Here is a 17,202-nt window from a genome sequence, read left to right as displayed (position 1 = left end):
AAAAATCCCGAATTACAGTCCAGCTCCACCCTGCACTTCCGTGGGAACCTTGGATATCCTGACCTCTCTGAGCCTCAGTTGCCTCAAATGTCACTGGGAGTCATGACCCTGTCCTGGCCACCTCCCAGGTCAGGCGTCCATCACACACGTGCAACTGCTTGACGCAGCACAGTGGTGTCACCCCCTCACTGGAAAGCAAGGGGTCCCAGTGGGCTCTTAGGAAACGCACTCAAGACCTTTGAAATGCAGGGAGGATGAGGGCGGAGACCTTGCCAACCTCACACTGGACTCCCTCCCCTACCCCGCCCGGTCTCGTCCTTCCCGTCCCCCCTCCCCCCTCCCCCATCCAAACTGCCCCGCCCAGTCCCGCTCCCCACCCACCCCTAGCCAGGACTGTCTCCGCAGAGCACCGCCGGGACCAGGTGTCCCGGGCTCGCCAAGATGCAGCCGGGGCTCTGGCTCCTCCTGGCCACGCAGCTGGCAGGTAAGACCGGGAGATTTGTGGGGCGCCCGGGGCTGGAGCGGGTGGTCTCCGGGGACCGGGAAGAGCCTGAGCTGTAGAGTTTACAAAGGCTGTCCCGGCAGAATGCAGAAGCCGGGGGCTGGGGGCGCACTCTGGAGGCGGCATGGCAGGTACAGTCCCTAAGGGTGGCGAGGAAATTCATCCCCAGAGCTCATTACCCCAGGGCCCCTGGAGCCCCGGGATTGAGGCTAGCTCTGCCCAAAAGCCCGGAGGGGAAGGCGGGCAGGAGTCAAGAAGGAAGAAAAGAGGGGAAGGAAGTGCAGAGTAAAAGGAAAAATGCCCTTGTCTAGGGTTCCCTCCCAGGGGTGTGCCCCCAGGAAGGTTCCAGAGGCTCAGTTCTGGCTTTGGTATTCTGCACTTCACCCAGGGTTCTGTAGACACATTTTTAGTACTTCCGGGAAAGTATTCGGAGGACAATCTGCCAAACACCAGGCTATTGCCAGATCCCAGACCGCTATGGCAGAGTACTTCCTCGGGGTTCCCTGTTTCCAACCCCACCCCCCACCTCAACTGTCCCTGGGTTGTGTGTGCTGTGGAGCTCCACTCCAATGGGAGCCCTGCTGGAGCTAGAATGTAGCAAGCAGTCTCCGCTGTCCCTCTCATCAGCCCAGCCAGACTGCCTTTTGGAAGAGGCCCCTCCACACACCAAACTGCCCACTGACCTGTGGTTGATTGCTCTCCTACCCAAAAGCCCAAAGCTGGCCGCCCTGCCAGAGGTGACAAGACCTGCCAGCCCCCTACTCTGACCCACGAGCTCAGCCACATCTCAAGCAGAAGTTAGTCGGGGCCATTCAAAACTAGTAGTTAATGCTGATCGTTTTAGAAACAGCAGGCCCCTCTGAGAAGGGGGTCACTGGAAGAGAGTCAGATGAATCAAATGAGACCGCACAGGTAGCAAGGCCTGGCTCTGTGTCTGGCACGTAGATAGAGCTTGACATTCAGTCTCCAGGGACATAAGAGAGAGACCAGGGTATATTGCAGCCAGGAAGTCTGCATGTCAGGACACAGCAGGGGTAACATACACAAAAATCCCAGGGTCCTTTTGGGCCCCTTTACCCCTTTAGGAGTCACTTCTGGGCTTTCTTGGAAGAACTTCGGGAGTCTGTGTATTTGTAGACCCACTGTGTACACGCAACGACATGACAGTGACCCAGGAGAGGATCACAGGTCTCCTTGATTCAGGGAGTGGCTCAAAGTTCCGGTTCTGGGGTCCCAGACCTGGGTTTGAATCTGGATCCACCACATACAGGCTGTGTGACCTTGAGCACGTCCTTCACTTTTCTGAGCCTCTGTTTCCTCATGAGTATGGGTATAAAACAGGATCTGGTGAGGATTAAGCAAGATAATGCATGCACCATGCTGGGCACAGTTCAGTGAATATTGGCATCATCGATTCTTATTATCTTCCCCAAGATGTCAGTGACCCCAAACAATGAAGACCCTCTGCTGAAAAGGCAGTATGGTGTTTGGGGAGAAAAGAGAAGGGCCAGTAGGCACTTGGGCCCCAGGTACCATTTCATTCTTCCTTTTTTTTTTTTTTTTTTCTTAATGTTTATTTATTTTTGAGAGAGAGAGAGAGGCAGAGAGAGAGGAAGAGACAGAGAATCCCAAGCAGGTTCCACACTGTCAGCACAAAGCCCGATGCAGGACTCGAACTCACAAACTGTAAGATGATGACCTGAGCCGAAATCAAGAATCAGATGTTTAACCAGCTGAGCCACCAGGCACCCCTACCATTTCATTCTTGATACAAGCAGAAGCTCAGAGTGGCCTGTGAGTAGAGTCAAAAAGTTCAAGTTCACGGCCCATTCTGGAACCATGAAGTCTGAGACACAAACATCAGCAGGATTGTGCCTTTAGGCCACTACCTCATAAGCCAGCTCCCCTGGGGCACATATATACACACACATTCTCTCTCTGGCCTCCTCTGCCCACCCAAGTCTATGTCCTTCTGTGCCTCGCTGTTCCTGGGTCTCTGCCTGGGTCTGTGGGGTCTCTCTCTGCCCCACAGCTAAAATGGAAGGCTTGCCAGGTCAGATTCAGTTTGTTGGACTTGGCTGCGAAGGACCCAGTCAAATCTTTCCTAAGATTTCATCTGCTGCCAGTAATAACCTCTGATGTATGAGACACGTAGAAAATGGTTTACCCGTGTGCACTGCTTTAGAGTTTACAGTGTGTTTTCTTAAATGCTCTAACCCTCGCAGGCAAGCAGGACAATGACCCCAAGCTGCCCTCATTTTAAAGGATAGAGACAGGCTCCTTGACTTCCTGCAGTCCCACCACTGGTATGAGGCAGAAGCTGGGTTGAAGGCCGGGTCTCTGAGTTCCAGTCTAGTTCGTTCTCCATGAGCAATCCCCTACTTGTGGGTGCTTCCCATCTTGAGACTAAAATGAAATCCAAGTGCTGCTTCTGGGGCATCTGTCCTTGCCCTCGAGAATGGGGATCCAGGAACCCATCACTTGCTGGGCTGAGGAGTGATAGGCTATAGTTGCACCAATAGCAACAGTGAGTTCCTCTTGCTGTTGTCATCACTGTCCAGAAAGGGTGGTTGGCCAGACCAGCCCTGTGCTCTGCCTCTGATTCTGGGTTCCCCTGGGCTACCTGAGTCTCCTACACCGGCTTGGAGCCTGTTGAAGGTCTGTACATAGAGTGGCGGCAAGGCAAGGTGAAAGGCTTTGACTTCAGACTTTGAATCTTTGAGTTTGAATCCCAGATCACTTACTGGCTATTGATGGGACTTGGAACAAGTAACGTCATGCCTCAGCTTCCTTGTCTGTGTAATGGGGATAAAAATCCCCAAATGAGTTTGAGATTGGGTTAAGATAATTTATGCAAAGAGCCAGGCTTATAGGCATGCAATCAAGAAATGGCAGCTCTCTCCCCATCCCCTTTGTAAAGCTGGACATAGGAAACACCTGCCTTGCAGATGGTCTCCTGAGTCCAGGAGCCACTAGCTGCATTGAGTACAGCCCCTGGACCCCGCAACTGGGCAGGTTCTTCCACAGCTTTCCTTCAGGGCTTGACTCAGTGTGACTCCCAGGACCCACAACAGTGGCTGGGAAAATGTGCTGATGGTGTCTGCTCCTTCCGCTTCTCGTAGCTCTCCGTGGCAGCTCCGTACTCCAGCAGGCTCCTGGGTCCGTAATGGTTCAGACCAATGGAATGGTGATAATGTCCTGCGAAGCCAAAACCTCGCCCACTAGCACGCGCATCTACTGGCTGAGACATCGCCAGGCTCCAAGCCCAGATAGTCGCTACGAGTGCCTGGCCTACTGGGATCCCATAAAAGGGATCGTGTATGGACAGGAAGTGGAGCCAGAGAAGCTAACTGTGTTTCCGGACGCAACCCGCTCCATTCTCAATCTCACAAGTGTGAAGCCTGCAGACAGTGGCATCTACTTCTGCATGACCGTTGGGTCGCCCGAGCTGACCTTCGGGAAGGGAACTCGGCTGAGTGTGGGTAAGAAAGTACCTCAGTGCTGCCAATGAGTATGAAGCGCCTACTGTGTTCTGGGTGCATGGCAGACACTAGAGCTGCCCCCGCTCTCAGCGAGCCCCACTCTGCAGGAGGCGGGGGGGTGGTGGTGCCAGCCGTGAGCCATAGAGCTACGGCTGGTAGGAACAGACCTAGCCAGGGCCAAGCACACGCAAGTGTTTTATGTAGTCATTTCACTTCATGCTGCCATCTACCCAGGGAGGTAGGGAACTGAGTCCTGTTCCAGATGGGATGCTTAGAAGCATTGCTACTTCTTCTGGGGACAAGGCAGTGCTGTTCTTTGGCCGCCACATCAGGCCTACCTGAGGCTATGCCTAGATTGGCCTCAGTCCCCAGACCTGACTGTGGTCTCAGAAATTCCCACCAAGTGTGCATCCCAGGAAAGAAAGTCCTCATTGCCTGGACATACCCAGTGAAAGCATTTCTAGGGCCAGTGGAGGGGCAGATGCCCTCACATTCTGAACAGGGGCCTATGGCTCAAACCCACACCCGGAGTTACAGGGAGTAAGGAGACTGGCGCCCAGGCCTAGCTGCACATGCTGCTGCATATTCACTGTGTGCCTTTGCACCAGTCCCTCTGCTCCCTGGCCTCAGTTTTCCCATCTGTATCATGGGGCTGCTGCTGGCCTCCACGACCCACCCCCCACCCCCCGCCAGCCACCCTGAAAAGCTGTAGTTCTGTGAGTTGAATCAGCATGCCCAATAGAAATAGAAAGCCGCAGATAAAATGTAAAAATTTCGAATACCACGTTTAACAAAGGAAAAAGAAATGAGTGGAATTAGTTTACATACTATATTTTTAACCCAGTGTACCCGCAGTATCATCATTTTAACTTATAATCAATATAAAAATTATCACTGGAATGTTTTACATTCCCTTTCCATGCTAAATGTTCGATGTGTTTTTAACATTTCACGCATACAGCACACCTCGAGTCAGACTGGCCGGTAGCCAAGGCGACAGGTGGCTGCAGTATTAGAGAGTGAGGATTAAGCTGTGAGAGGTGTGAAGGAGTCGTGGCAGAAATTCTCAAAAGGCCTGGTCTGGCTTTAGCCCCCTCCCCAGGTTAGCCCATGGCCGGCCAACCCCCCACTGCGGTCCTCCTACTGTCCTGCTTCCCGCTCACCTGGGTTCTTAGGCTGGGGGCACCGAGAATGCCAAGTCCCCCCCAACACCGCCCCCCCCCCCCCCAAGGAATTAGGTCACTCAGCATGGGAAGATGCAGGGACAGCTAGGACAGCAGCACAATTAGGAAGACAAAAACCAGAGTGAGGTTGCTCTCCCATCTCTCCAGCTTTGGGTCTTCAGTAAGAAGGTAGGGGTTGGGGGATGAGATCTCTGGGACAAGAAGCTGAGGCATTCTCAGCAGGGAGTTGACTGATTCCTGTATTGAACACTGGGTTTTTGGGGGTGTGGGGTTTGGGTGTGGTTTATTGTTTTTGTCTCTACAAGCCCCGCATTTTCCCACTCGTTAGATTTGGGGGGTCTGAGAAAGATAGATGATGAAATAAGTAAAACTGGTTTCTAGAAGTTTCCCCCTCCACCTCCACCACCACTCACCCACTCCTGGCTTTGATATTTCCAAACCCCTCATGCTGACCCTCCCCAAAGCATGTGCTTGCAGCTGCAACATCTCCCCAGAGTCAGGGTATCAAGAGCCAGGCCCACCCCTCCTGCGGAAGACAGTGCATACTGAAAGGGGAAGCTCGGGCAGTAAGGAAAGTATTGGGGCGGGGGGTAAACGGCCTTTTGGGGGCTAATCACACTATGGGTTCAAAAGGCCTGTCCCGCTCAACGAGGAGAGAAGCGGGTAGATTTGAATGGGGAGCTGGGGGAGTCAGGAGGAATCAAGGGGACCCAGCTCTGGGCAAGAAGAAATTAAAATGCAACAAGCCTTCCCACAAACCCCTCATCGAACCCCAACCACTGAGCTCAGCCAAGACCCTGAGGTCCTATAGAGCTGTCTCCCTTGCAGGCTTCCCACCGACCAGCCGAGAGACATCTGCGCCTCCTCGTGTACAAAGTAAAGGGAGTGGACACCTCCAGGGCCGTAAGGAGTAAAGGAGAAAGCCATGCTGGGTCACCCTGAGCAGAGAGCCAGGCTCCCGCATGCTCTGGGAGCACCATGGCTAGTGTCCTTTTTTCCTTTTATGCTAGTTTCCCTCAGCATTCCCACGGCCAAGGCCCTTGACCCGACGGGCCTTTTTGTCGAAAAGCATGTGCACCTGAGGTGGTGTGGCTTAGTGAGAGCCTAGAATCAGGGTCTCTTGGCTCAGATCCCGGCTGTGCTGTTTAGGGTTTCTTGAACTTCAGACAAGCTAGTTCCATTCTCTGCGCCTAGGCTTCCTCGGGGATTAGATGGAGATACTCGTTCCCATCGCCAAAGTGGTTGGGTTGAATACGCTTAAGCTGAGCTGCTTAGTTCTGCCGCTAGCACATGGCGGGACTTAGCAAGGGTTCATTCTTGGTGGTTGGTTCTTCCCAGAAACCTCACGAAGCAGGCAGAGCGTGTCATCTCTGCTTCCCAGAGGAGACTTGGGTCGGCCAGGGTCCACAGTGTCCACTCTTTATATGGAAGATGCCAGCCCTGAAGTGACCATTTTGTTGGCTGTCCCTCCCTGTCCTCCCGATTCTAGAGTTTAAACTGATGGTGTTATCTTCCCTCTCCTACTGTTTTGCAGAGGATCATTTTTGTGAAATGTCTTTGCTCAACCCACAGAGACCAGGGCTGGGTTCAACAGCACCCAGTGCTCACCACCCTGTCCCTAGCATCTCAGAACCTCAGGTGTCTCCCTTCACTCTGTGTGCCTGTCCCACTGCCCTGCCCCGTCCCGTCAGCATGTGACACTGGCATAGAACGAAAGAGAGGAGTGACCCATCCACGAGTCAGGAGACGGGGTTGAGGTGGTCCAGGCAGGCGCTTGGCATCATGGGGCCTCGGGGCTGGCGCCTTACATCACTGGTGTTCGTCTTTGAAAGTAAAGGTTGAGACTAGAGGTCCTTCCAGCTCTGATAGTATATGACTTGTAAAGACACTTGAGAAGGAGAGAAAATCCCCATATATGCAACCTGCAGGTATTGTATGTGTGTTAAAGGGCACCCTCCTTTCTGTGAGCCTCCTCCACCCGGTTAGGGATTGGCAGGTTGGCTGAGGGGCTGGTCTTGTCGAGCACTTGGGGACTCCAGCTTCTGCTCAGGGTCTTTGGCCAGGGGGAGCCATCTCTACTGCACCATTTGCTGGGCATGCTGTCCCCTTTAATTCTCACGACAACCCCAAGAAAGAACTGGGAGTCATCTTTATTTCAGCAGATGGGAAAACTGAGGCACCGAAAAGTGATAGGACTTGCCCCAAGTCACTCAGTGGTTAATCAGGGCATCTGGGGCTCTCTTCACGTCCATGTGGGTCCAGAGCCCCTCTCTTCCCCAGACACCAAAGTGACCCCCTGCCTCGACTCTCAGATAGGTCTGAGAGTTGGGGAAGCACATAGAAAACTCGATTACTCTATCACCTTGGAGCCCTGCAGCAGCCCAGGGAACAGTCGTAAGGGCTTTTGCATCTACATGGAAGACATGAGGTTTTAACTTTTGTCTGCAAGTCCACCTGCTGATTACCTGGCTAAGACGTGTGTCTTGCTTGCTTTCTGTAGTTGATGTCCTTCCCACCACTGCCCAGCCCACCAAGAAGCCCACCCCCAGGAAGAAAATGTGCCGGCCCCCAAGCCCAGTGACCCCGAAGGGTGAGTTCTCCCATTCTCCTGGACCCTCAGAAACAGAGCAGGAAGTTTTCCTTCCTTCCTTCCTTCCTTCCTTCCTTCCTTCCTTCCTTCCCTTCCCTTCCCATGTGTGGACTCTAGCCTGTTTCTCTGGCCCCACCCTATCTGGGGTCAGAAGGGAAGCTGAGTGTGACCACAGTGCTGCCCTCCAACAGCTCACAGTCTAATGAGGAACACGCTTGAAAATTGTCCTAGAGCAAAACTTAATGGAGGATATGTCCACCCCAAAACTGGCACACCAGTGTTCCTAGCAGCATTATTCATAATCGCCAAAAAAGTAGAAACAACTGGTAAATAGATTAACCAAACATGGACTATCCATACAGTGGAATATTTGACCATAACAAACAGTGAAATACTGATACAGGCTACAACATGATGAACCTTGAAAATATTACACAGTAAAAGAAGCCAGACACAAAACCATGTATTATGTGATCGCAGTGATAAGAAACATCCACAATATGACAATTCATAGAGACAGAAAGTAGATTAGTGGTTGCCTAAGACTGGGGAGTTGGGAAGGTATGGAGGAGACTGCTAAAATGGGTACAGGATTTTTGGTGGGGGAGGGGAGATGAAAATGTTCTAAAATTAGATCGTGGTGCTTGATGGGTGCAGAATTCTGTGAATATACCGAAGACCATCAAATTATACACCTGGAGCAGAGTATGTAAAGTATATCTCAGTAAGACTGTTTACAAACAAAAATAACCAACCCACGGGACCAGAACTTTAAAGTTTTTCAGTTTTAATACCTAACAGAGGGCCTAACACACAGTATGTGCTAATATCTGTTTGCTAATGAGTGACCTAACTTGCTTCTCTGTGCTATGAACACAAGACACAGCAGCTGGAGAACACACACCCACACACACACATGCACGTGCACTTTCCTTGAACCATTAGCCCAAACGTGCAAATGTGTTTCTGGAAAAATACTGACCTCTGCTCCCCAAAAGATACTGGTGACAAACAAAGTGTCATCTGCTCCCACCCGTGGAACAAATGACAAGCTGCCCCACTAGGGCTGCCTCGTGCTGCTGGGTTTGCTTTGTCTTAAATGTATAAAGTAACAGAAAGAGCTGAGGGACAGGCATCTAATGGGATTGGGAGAATGGGAACGGGAAGCTACCCCATGAGGTCCCAGTAAAAAAAAAAATCAGAACCCAAATGCAGAAGGGCAAAGTCTTGGTGAACATAAAGGTAGAGATAGATTGACCTCATTTTATAAAGTATCTATACCCCACAACTTGGCCTAAAGGATTTTAGGCAAGTTACAACAACAACAATAACAAAACAACACAAAAGGCAAATGCAACAGGTCCATTACGTTGAAGGTGCCAAAATTGGGTCTGTGCTGTGACTCTAGAGAAACGGCAAAACCAGCTGAACCAAAGGCAATACTCCAAATAACATGGCACACAAACCCTGCCCCCCACAGTGATAGAAAGAAACAACCCCAAGCTCCCGGCTTCAAAGCCTTCATGTCAGTGTTAAATTCTAGAAAAAGTCTGCTCTGTTCATCCTTCTATAAGGCCTGCTGAACAATAGTGAACTCAGTAGAGCAACACTTTTGTAAGAGATGTGGACAAAGGTCTTTGAGATTCTTGCATCAGTCCTTATGTCGACCCCCAGTAAGATCCCAGGGCAAGAATGCAAATCCAACATTAGTAGGTTATTAAGAATAACCAGGTTGTGTGTGAAAGTGGCCAAGTGGGGATTGGGGGGGAGAAGTAGAGGTTGCATTGGGGGTGGGGGCCATGAGACAGGGTACCTTAGGGGTAAGTCAGCCAGGTTTAGGTCTGACTCTGCCTACCACTGCCTATACTGTGTGACCTTGGTCAAGTGATTCAGCCTCTCTGAACCTGTTTCCTCATGTGTAAACTAGGGATGTTTACCTGGCTAAAGGGAAGGCATGATTAAATAGATACTATATGCAAAGCACTTACCTTGGGGGACACCCAGATAGATCTCAAAACTTGTCATCATGAATGAAACCACATGGCCACCCTGGGGAAGGACGTGCTCCCTAAGGCTTAGGGCTGTCCCTTGAGATGATTCTGAGACAATTTCTAAATTGCTGTGTCAGGAACAACGTGGTGACTTTCAGACTTCAGCAGACTCCGAAACCCATGCAAAGCAAGGAAGGCCAGGCCAGGTCATACAAGTGGCCAATATATGAAAATAGACTGAAGTTGACAAACGCCATTTTTCACCCACTAGACTGGCCAAAAACTAAACACTCTGATAATATCAAGGGTCGGCAAGGTGCACAGTTGGTGGTTAGGGATGAAAACCAGTGCGGCCTTTTTGGAAGGCATTTCACAGTGTCTGTTACAACATTAAATGGACATAGTCTATGGTTTGGCAGTTCCTGTTTTCAATATCTGCCTCGGGCAGTCTCCCACATTAGGAAAAATGTACCAGGATGTTCTTTGCAGAGTTATTTATAAAAGTAAAACATAGGAAATAAACGAAAAGCCCACTGATGGCTAAATAATCCATGCTATGTCCATACTTCAAATGTTACTCTACTAGAAAAAGGAGTGTGCTGATATATTTAAAGAAAGAATGGTTTGCACAACAGTTTGTACAATATAAGCCACTGTATGCTGCAAAACAAAAACAAAAACAAAACTGTAAGGATGCCTGCGTGGCTCAGTTGGTTGAGTGTCCGACTTTGGCTCAGGTCATGATCTCACGGTTCATGGGTTCGAACCCTACATCGGGCTCACTGCTATCAGCCTGTCAATGCAAAGCCCCGCTTTGGATCCTCCGTCCCCCTTGCTCGCTGCCCCTCCCCCACTTATGCGCGCTCTGTCTCTCTCTCTCAAAAAATAAATTTAAACAAAACATTTTTTAAAAACCTGTATGTGTCTGCATAAATACAAAGAGAAAGGTACCACGTTAACCATGGCATTTATTTCTGTGAAGGAGCTAGCATGCCACGGAACACTCTAACCATATACTTGAATCTTTTACAAGGAAAATACATTCAGCTATTTCTTGTGAAATTAAAATAAATTTTTAAAAATAAATAGTAAAAATCTCATTACCAGGCATGAAAATTACCTATCTCCTTTAGAACATAAGTAGCTCCTGCGTTTAATTAATTTTTAAAATGATGATGTGGGACATAAAATTTTTCTATTATTTTATTTTTTAATTTTTATTTTTTGACAGAGAGAGAGCACACAAGCAGGGTAAAGGGGTGAAGGGAGAGGAAGAGAGAGAATCTTAAGCAGGCTCCGCCCTCTCAGCGTGGAGCCTGACGCTGGGTGGGGTGGGAGGGGCAGGCTCCATCCCACGACCCTGGGATCATGACCTGAGCTGACATCGCGCGTCAGATACTTAACTGACTGAGCCACCAGGGCACCCTTGGACGTAAAATGTTCTATGTAAAATTATCTCAACGTGTTCGAAGTGCCTAGAAAAAACGATGAGAGAAAAATGTGCAGCAGTGGTATTCTCTGGGAGGTGGGGCTTCCAGTTGATCAGTTGATTTTTCCCTCTGTAATTTATCTGCATGTCTCAAATGTTCAATACGTGTGTCTTTCCCAGGCCCATCCTGTGGCCTCCTCACCCTCGGCCTGTTGGTGGCTGGAGTCCTTGTTCTGCTGGTGTCCTTGGGTGTGGCCATCCACCTATACCGTAAGTTGTGCCCTCTTGGGCCACGATGGCGACTCCTTTTGCCATTGGACGTGTCCCCGAGGTCCTTCCTCTTCTAGGGAAGCAGGACAGATGGCAGTTTGGTGGAAGTTTATACCCACCTTCCCATCTGGTAGTTCCAGAGGTGCTTCTTGGCCTGAGGCCATCCTGCAGAGGTCAGAGACCACCCTGTCTCTGGAGTCAGACAAACCTGGGTTTGAATCCAACTCCACTATTCTTGGATCTAGTGACCTTGGGCACATGCCCTGGCCTCTCTGAGCCTCAACTGCCCCACCCAGGAGTAACAATATTACCTACCTCCCAGGGTTGCTGTTTGTAAAGTCCTGCCCAAAGTGCCTGGCATGAGATAAGCGGGAACTCCCATGAGCACTCGGGACAGAAACAGTACACAGAAGACATTGCAGTGGGGTTTGGGTCATGTTCCCAGAAACTTGAACTCCTCCTTCTCTGTGAGGCTGCAGAGAAATTCAGAGCTGACTGCCTCTCTCAGCCCCTCTGGAGACGAGATCATCTGCTCTGGGCTCCCAGGGTTCATAAGAAAGAGGGGAGTTATATGGGAGGCCCTCACAACTGCCCAAGAGCCCAGGGCTCTCCTTCTGGTCCTTCTGCTCACCTGTGCCACCTCAAGCAAGGTACTGACCCTCTCTGGGCTTCTATAAAATGGGAGAGGGTGAGACCCTCTCCACAAAGAAATGTGTCATGAGCACATTTTTGCATAAAATCGCCATCCACAAATTCCATCCACAAATGGAAGAACCCCATTAAAGTTCAGTGGTCTGCAAATTTTTTTGTTCAAGGATCTCATTAGTAAAAACATTTTTAAATTATGAACCTAACTGCATGTAGATCTTATTAGTAAAAACTTTTTAAATTACAAACTCGAACTGCGATTAGGTGTATTTATGTCATATATTACGTATGTTACGAAATGTGCTTCAGAAATGAAAAGGAATAAAGGATGAGACAGACATGTAAACAGACATGCTCAGACTTCCTTCCTACATCCCGTTGGGAGACCTTGTGCATTTCCCGCGCACACACGCTTTAGCTTAAGTCCACCGACCACGTGTCTGTACACCTCTCATTCCTGACCTGCTGTAAAGGGCAGACTGACATGTTTAAGAGCACATAGACTGGAGTAGATTAACTGAGTTTGAATTCTGGTCTTACTGCTTACTAGCTGCGTGACTTTGGGCAAGTCATTCCATAACACGCGTGTTCTGTGTCTCTGTTTCCCCATATACGAAGCAGAGATAGTAAGAGTAGTACTCAACTCACAGGCTTGCTGCGAGCTTTAAGGGAGTTAAACCACATAAAGCTGGAGCAGAGCCTGGCACCAGGGAAGTGGTCTGAGGTGCTGGCTGCCCCTCTGGTCTCCTTCCTCGCTCTCTGGGGCTCGGTGTCAGCGACCCACAGCCCACGCCAACCGATGTTCTTGTTTGCTTCTTCCAGGCCTGAAGAGGAGAGCCCGGCTTCGCCTCCTGAAACAGTAAGTGCTTGGGGCCTCAGAAGAGTGCCCATGACGCGGCCCTGGGTGTGGGCCTGGCTTCCTCAGCCCCTGCTGCTGCAGCCTCCACCCACAGGGGGCCAAAGCCAGACACAGCCTTCAAAAAAATCTCAGACTGTATAAATAGATGGAGCGATAGAATTCAGGAAGAGAGAGCATCTAACAAAACTACTGGGTAGCCGTTTAAGTCAAATTTCAAGCACTGAAAGATTTCGCTTAGCTCTCCCCATGTTCACAGTCAACTCTTGAAAGAATCGGATACGGTAGGATACCCCAAACTCTTTTCATTTGACTTGGTCCTTCATGACATAGGAGGGTTACCTTTATAGACCAGTTGAAAGACTTGCTCAAAGCATTTGGGATGGTAAACGGCAGAACTGGATTCGAAGACCATTCCCTGCTTCCTTCCCTGCCGGTATTGGGCTGCCTGGGTCCCATCTTCTACCCTAGACCCCACCCAGGTCCCAGGGGTTGGCAAATCAAAAGGTTGAGTCACATATACACTAAAAGGCACTCGCTCTTCAGGTCTACTGAGCTGTGTAAACACGGGCAGAAGCCCAGAGGCCCTGAGGGGCCAGAGGCTACTCCCAACCTCAGGGACTTGGGACCTCAGCTGGGCTGTGGGCAGCGTTCTTGGATTACTTTTTCTTCCTCAAAATACTGCTTTCCATCTACCTATCTCATTAATGACAAGCCCCTCTATATAGAGGTGTTCGGAAAAAAAGAAAGCCCATCGTGCCTCTAGATTAAAGAGGGCAACAGGGCCTTTGGCTTAAGAGCTCTGGCTCCAGCATGAGGGTTTGAATCCTGTCTGCCACTCACCAACCATGTGACTGTAGGCAAGTCACTTCACCACTCTGAGCCTCTGATTCCTCATGTAAAATGGGATAACAGTACCAAACTCATGGCTGTTGTGAGGACTTACTGGGTTAAAACCCATAAAGTGCTCAGCCCGTGGTCCTGTGGAGTCAAAGCACAAACTCATGTTCCTTACAAAAGTCAACTCTACGAGCCAAACAGCCAAGGAACAAAGTATATCTCTAAATACTTGAAAATGTAATCTCCATATAAACTCTATATAGTATTCTCTACCTTATTAAATACATTATATTTGTAGCTATAGTTGCTTGACTATAGACAGTCCCTTAAACATGCCTGCTGTATTTTATTGGCAATTTTCAATCATTTTGATTGTGCACAATTTACACAATTTTAGGTGCTGGATTTAGAAATTACCCCCTACCTAAGAGACAATAACCTGAGTGTATTTGTCTGAGCCTAGATCTGCAGAATGTTCCATTCAACATCTTCCCCATGGTGACCCCATTGCGGGGGGGTCCCCATTAGGGTACTGCCCCCACCAACTCCTTCATTTTAACTTGTTCCCAAGTGATCTGATGACAGTTTTAGGGGAGCTGGATATAGTGTCTCATGCTTTGACAAACCCAGGGGTTCTGAGGACCCACCGTGATGGGGAAGGAGCTGGGGGTTGGTCACGGGGGGCCGTGAGCTCCCTCAACCCTCTGCTGTCATCGGCTGCCTGTACTTAGGCTCACCTGTGAGACATCATTTGAACAAAAGGGTTTGTGGCTACAAAAAAGTTCGGAAACCACCTCTAGTTTTGCTGCCATGATGCAGGTGTGGACAAAAGAGCCCATGGGCCTCACAGATCAGCTGTTCCAAACTCAAGTTGTGATTTGGGGAAGACGTTCCCCAGCCTATAACTGACCCTGGAAAATCTGCCCATCAGCAACCAACTTCTTCTGGCCCCTCAGTGTGCATTTGTCAATAGCTTATCTAAGAAGGCACTGCAGGAAGTAACACTATTCAAAGCTAGAGTTCTTTGGGCTTTTTGTTTTGAGCTTCTTCATTTTTCTTTTTTTAATGACTAAGATGGGCCCTAAAAACATACTAGTGGAAAACTCCCGGCCCCCGGGCTCCTTACTGGGAGTGGAGCCCTGCATCCCTGCATGTCATTTGTCTCTGTTACAGGAAATTCATATCATTTCCCTGAATATAAGTGCTTTCTTGACTTGCTATTGTTTTCAGGTTTTATAAATGAACGGAGAATATGCTTTTGGTGTCCTGCTACAAAAATACGTTGGTCAATAATGAGCAAGATCTGGAAAAATGAGAGAGAAGGGACACGCTCAACTCCCTCAATTGTGGCAATTTCACTGACCTGCTGAAGTTGCCTGCTTTTAACTACTGCAAGTTCTTTCTGTGGGCCTCATGCATGGGAGAAACTTGTTAGTTGGTCATCGCGAATCACGGAGAGAAGGCTTCAGAGCCCCGGAGCACTTCCTGCAACTTCCTGCAAATGAGTAAGAAATGCCACCATGACACCACTCCCCAGCTCCTGTACTCACCCTGGGCTGGGACCCTTGTGTTGGCCGTCCGGCCACCTTCTCGCAAGTTGCTTTGCCCTGATAGGGCAGTGGCATGGAGTCCTGAGTCTCTCATGGGATGGTGCTGGGATGGCTCCTCCTTGGTCTTCCCAGGCGGGGGTCACCGTCCTCACTGAGAGCCACAGAGACCACACCCAGCTTGGAACCGTGCTTTCTGTGAAGGGCTGACTCAGTCGGTTCAGTCTCCAGGGACCTCCTGTGGAGCGGGAACTTGTGGTGTGGGAGTTCACTTAATCTCCCATTAGGAAGTTCCTCAGTCTCCCATTAGGAAGTTCCTCGACTTTCACTTCTGCCCTCCCATGGCTTGTATATTTCTTCTCTCACTGTTCTTTTTATGAAAATGTCTTGGTTGTAAAAATAAAACCCTGAATAAAAGATGCAAACGGCTCCCGTGATGTAAAAGCACAAAGCCCATCTGTACGGCAAAGATGTTAATGCTCAGCTAAAACAGAAGTAACAAAGATAAAATGTGCCTGTCCTCATCTGCCCCCACAACATGCTGTCGTCTGCATTGTAGGCATTGAGAGAGTCTCAGAGGCATCGAGAGAGTCTGAGAGGTTGGGAAGCACCCAGAGCCAGGCGGCAGGGGCCCGAGGGGCCGACTCTTCTGGCCACTCCAAGCCATCTTCACTAGTTGTACAGAGTGGAACCCCCAGACTCCTAGCCACAGGCTGGTGACCTTATAGTAAAAAGAAGGTGAGGGGAGCCCGTGTGGCTCAGTCGGTTGAGCATTAGACTCTTGATTTCGGCTCAGGTCATGATCCCAGGGTCGTGGGATCAAGCCCTGCATTAGGCTCTGAGCTGAGTGTGGAACCTGCTTGGGATTCTCTCTCTCCTTCTCCTTCTGCCCCTCCCCTGCTCATGTTTTCTCTCTCTCTCTAAAAAAAAAAAAAAAAAAAAAAAAAACTAGAAGAGTCTCTGTCCTCATGTCCTTCCTTCCTTCCTTTTTTTTTTTTTTTTTTTTTTTTTAAACTGTTTCTCAGCTTTGACGGGGAAAGAAAATGCAAGAAGAGGCTGAGCTGGATGAGGGAGTTGAGATGAAGGTCTTGTGCCTTCCGTAAAAGCCCAGGGATCTTATCTTGACTCCCCATTCTGGGCCTTAGCAGCATGAGAGCTACTGAGCCAAAAACGAATGCGGCCTAAGGCTGCGTTCACTGAAGCACCATGCACAGGCCACAGGAGAATAGAGCCCCAGCTGCTTTTCCTGCCAGCTGGGAGGTGCAACTGTGGGAGGGAGATGGCGAACCAGGCTCTGCCCAGAGGCCTCTGGCAGCCACAGAAAGCAGGAAAGGAAAGATGGCTCGAGGGAAGGGGGCCGCGTGGCCCTCTCGCAGCATCAGGGATGCCGCCTATGGAGCGAAGGTCACAGAACTAGGTGTGGGTGGGAGTTAGAAGGGTGTCCATGCAGAAGGCGCTTGAGAGAAGCGAACACTCCCTGCCCATCAGCTCTGAGGACAACGGGACAGGCTGCCTCCCAGGGCCCAGGGGAGGGGGGCAGGGCCAGGGTAGCCTGGGCCAGACTCCTCCAGGGTTCACATTGAAGGTGGGCTTCTTGCTCTAAGACATCCCATTTAATACGCGACCAAAGCCCAGATATGCAGCCTACCGTCCCTGCAGGCTCACACCCAGTCCGCAGCGGAAGTCAGAACAGGCCTCAAGGCCCCCTTGTCCCACTCCAGGCTCTGCTAACTAACAGCATCTCCCCATTGCCGCCTCTGCAGTTGTGCTTAGTTGTTTGCAAAGTCACAGGGGGTGAGGTTGGGGGACCAAGGGTGAAGGGGGGTGCACCTCCGTCTGTTTTCTGTGCGGCAGACACCTGCT

General features: G+C 50.0%; 1 protein-coding gene across 1 annotated transcript; it reads left to right on the top strand.

The window, feature by feature from the left end:
- Positions 1–374: 374 nt before the first annotated feature.
- CD8B (CD8b molecule) lies at positions 375–16,150 on the top strand. Its single transcript, XM_042932957.1, has 6 exons — positions 375–484; positions 3,625–3,984; positions 7,669–7,758; positions 11,359–11,448; positions 12,919–12,955; positions 15,023–16,150. The coding sequence occupies exons 1-6, from the start codon at positions 442–444 to the stop codon at positions 15,033–15,035; spliced, it is 633 nt and encodes a 210-aa protein (XP_042788891.1). The 5' UTR covers positions 375–441; the 3' UTR covers positions 15,036–16,150.
- Positions 16,151–17,202: the final 1,052 nt, after the last annotated feature.

The sequence above is a fragment of the Panthera leo genome, chromosome A3 (assembly GCF_018350215.1).
Source record: "Panthera leo isolate Ple1 chromosome A3, P.leo_Ple1_pat1.1, whole genome shotgun sequence".
In the NCBI taxonomy this organism is placed as follows: domain Eukaryota; kingdom Metazoa; phylum Chordata; class Mammalia; order Carnivora; family Felidae; genus Panthera; species Panthera leo.
Note: the sequence above shows the minus strand (reverse complement) of the source record. Positions and strands in the feature narration are given on the sequence as shown.

Bases quoted from the DNA above. Each gene is read 5' to 3' on its own strand.
- CD8B (XM_042932957.1), top strand. From the start codon at position 442: ATGCAGCCGGGGCTCTGGCTCCTCCTGGCCACGCAGCTGGCAG. The intron at 7,759-11,358 runs GTGAGTTCTCCC...TGTCTTTCCCAG, and splicing joins AAGCCCAGTGACCCCGAAGG to GCCCATCCTGTGGCCTCCTC. The intron at 11,449-12,918 runs GTAAGTTGTGCC...TGCTTCTTCCAG, and splicing joins TGTGGCCATCCACCTATACC to GCCTGAAGAGGAGAGCCCGG.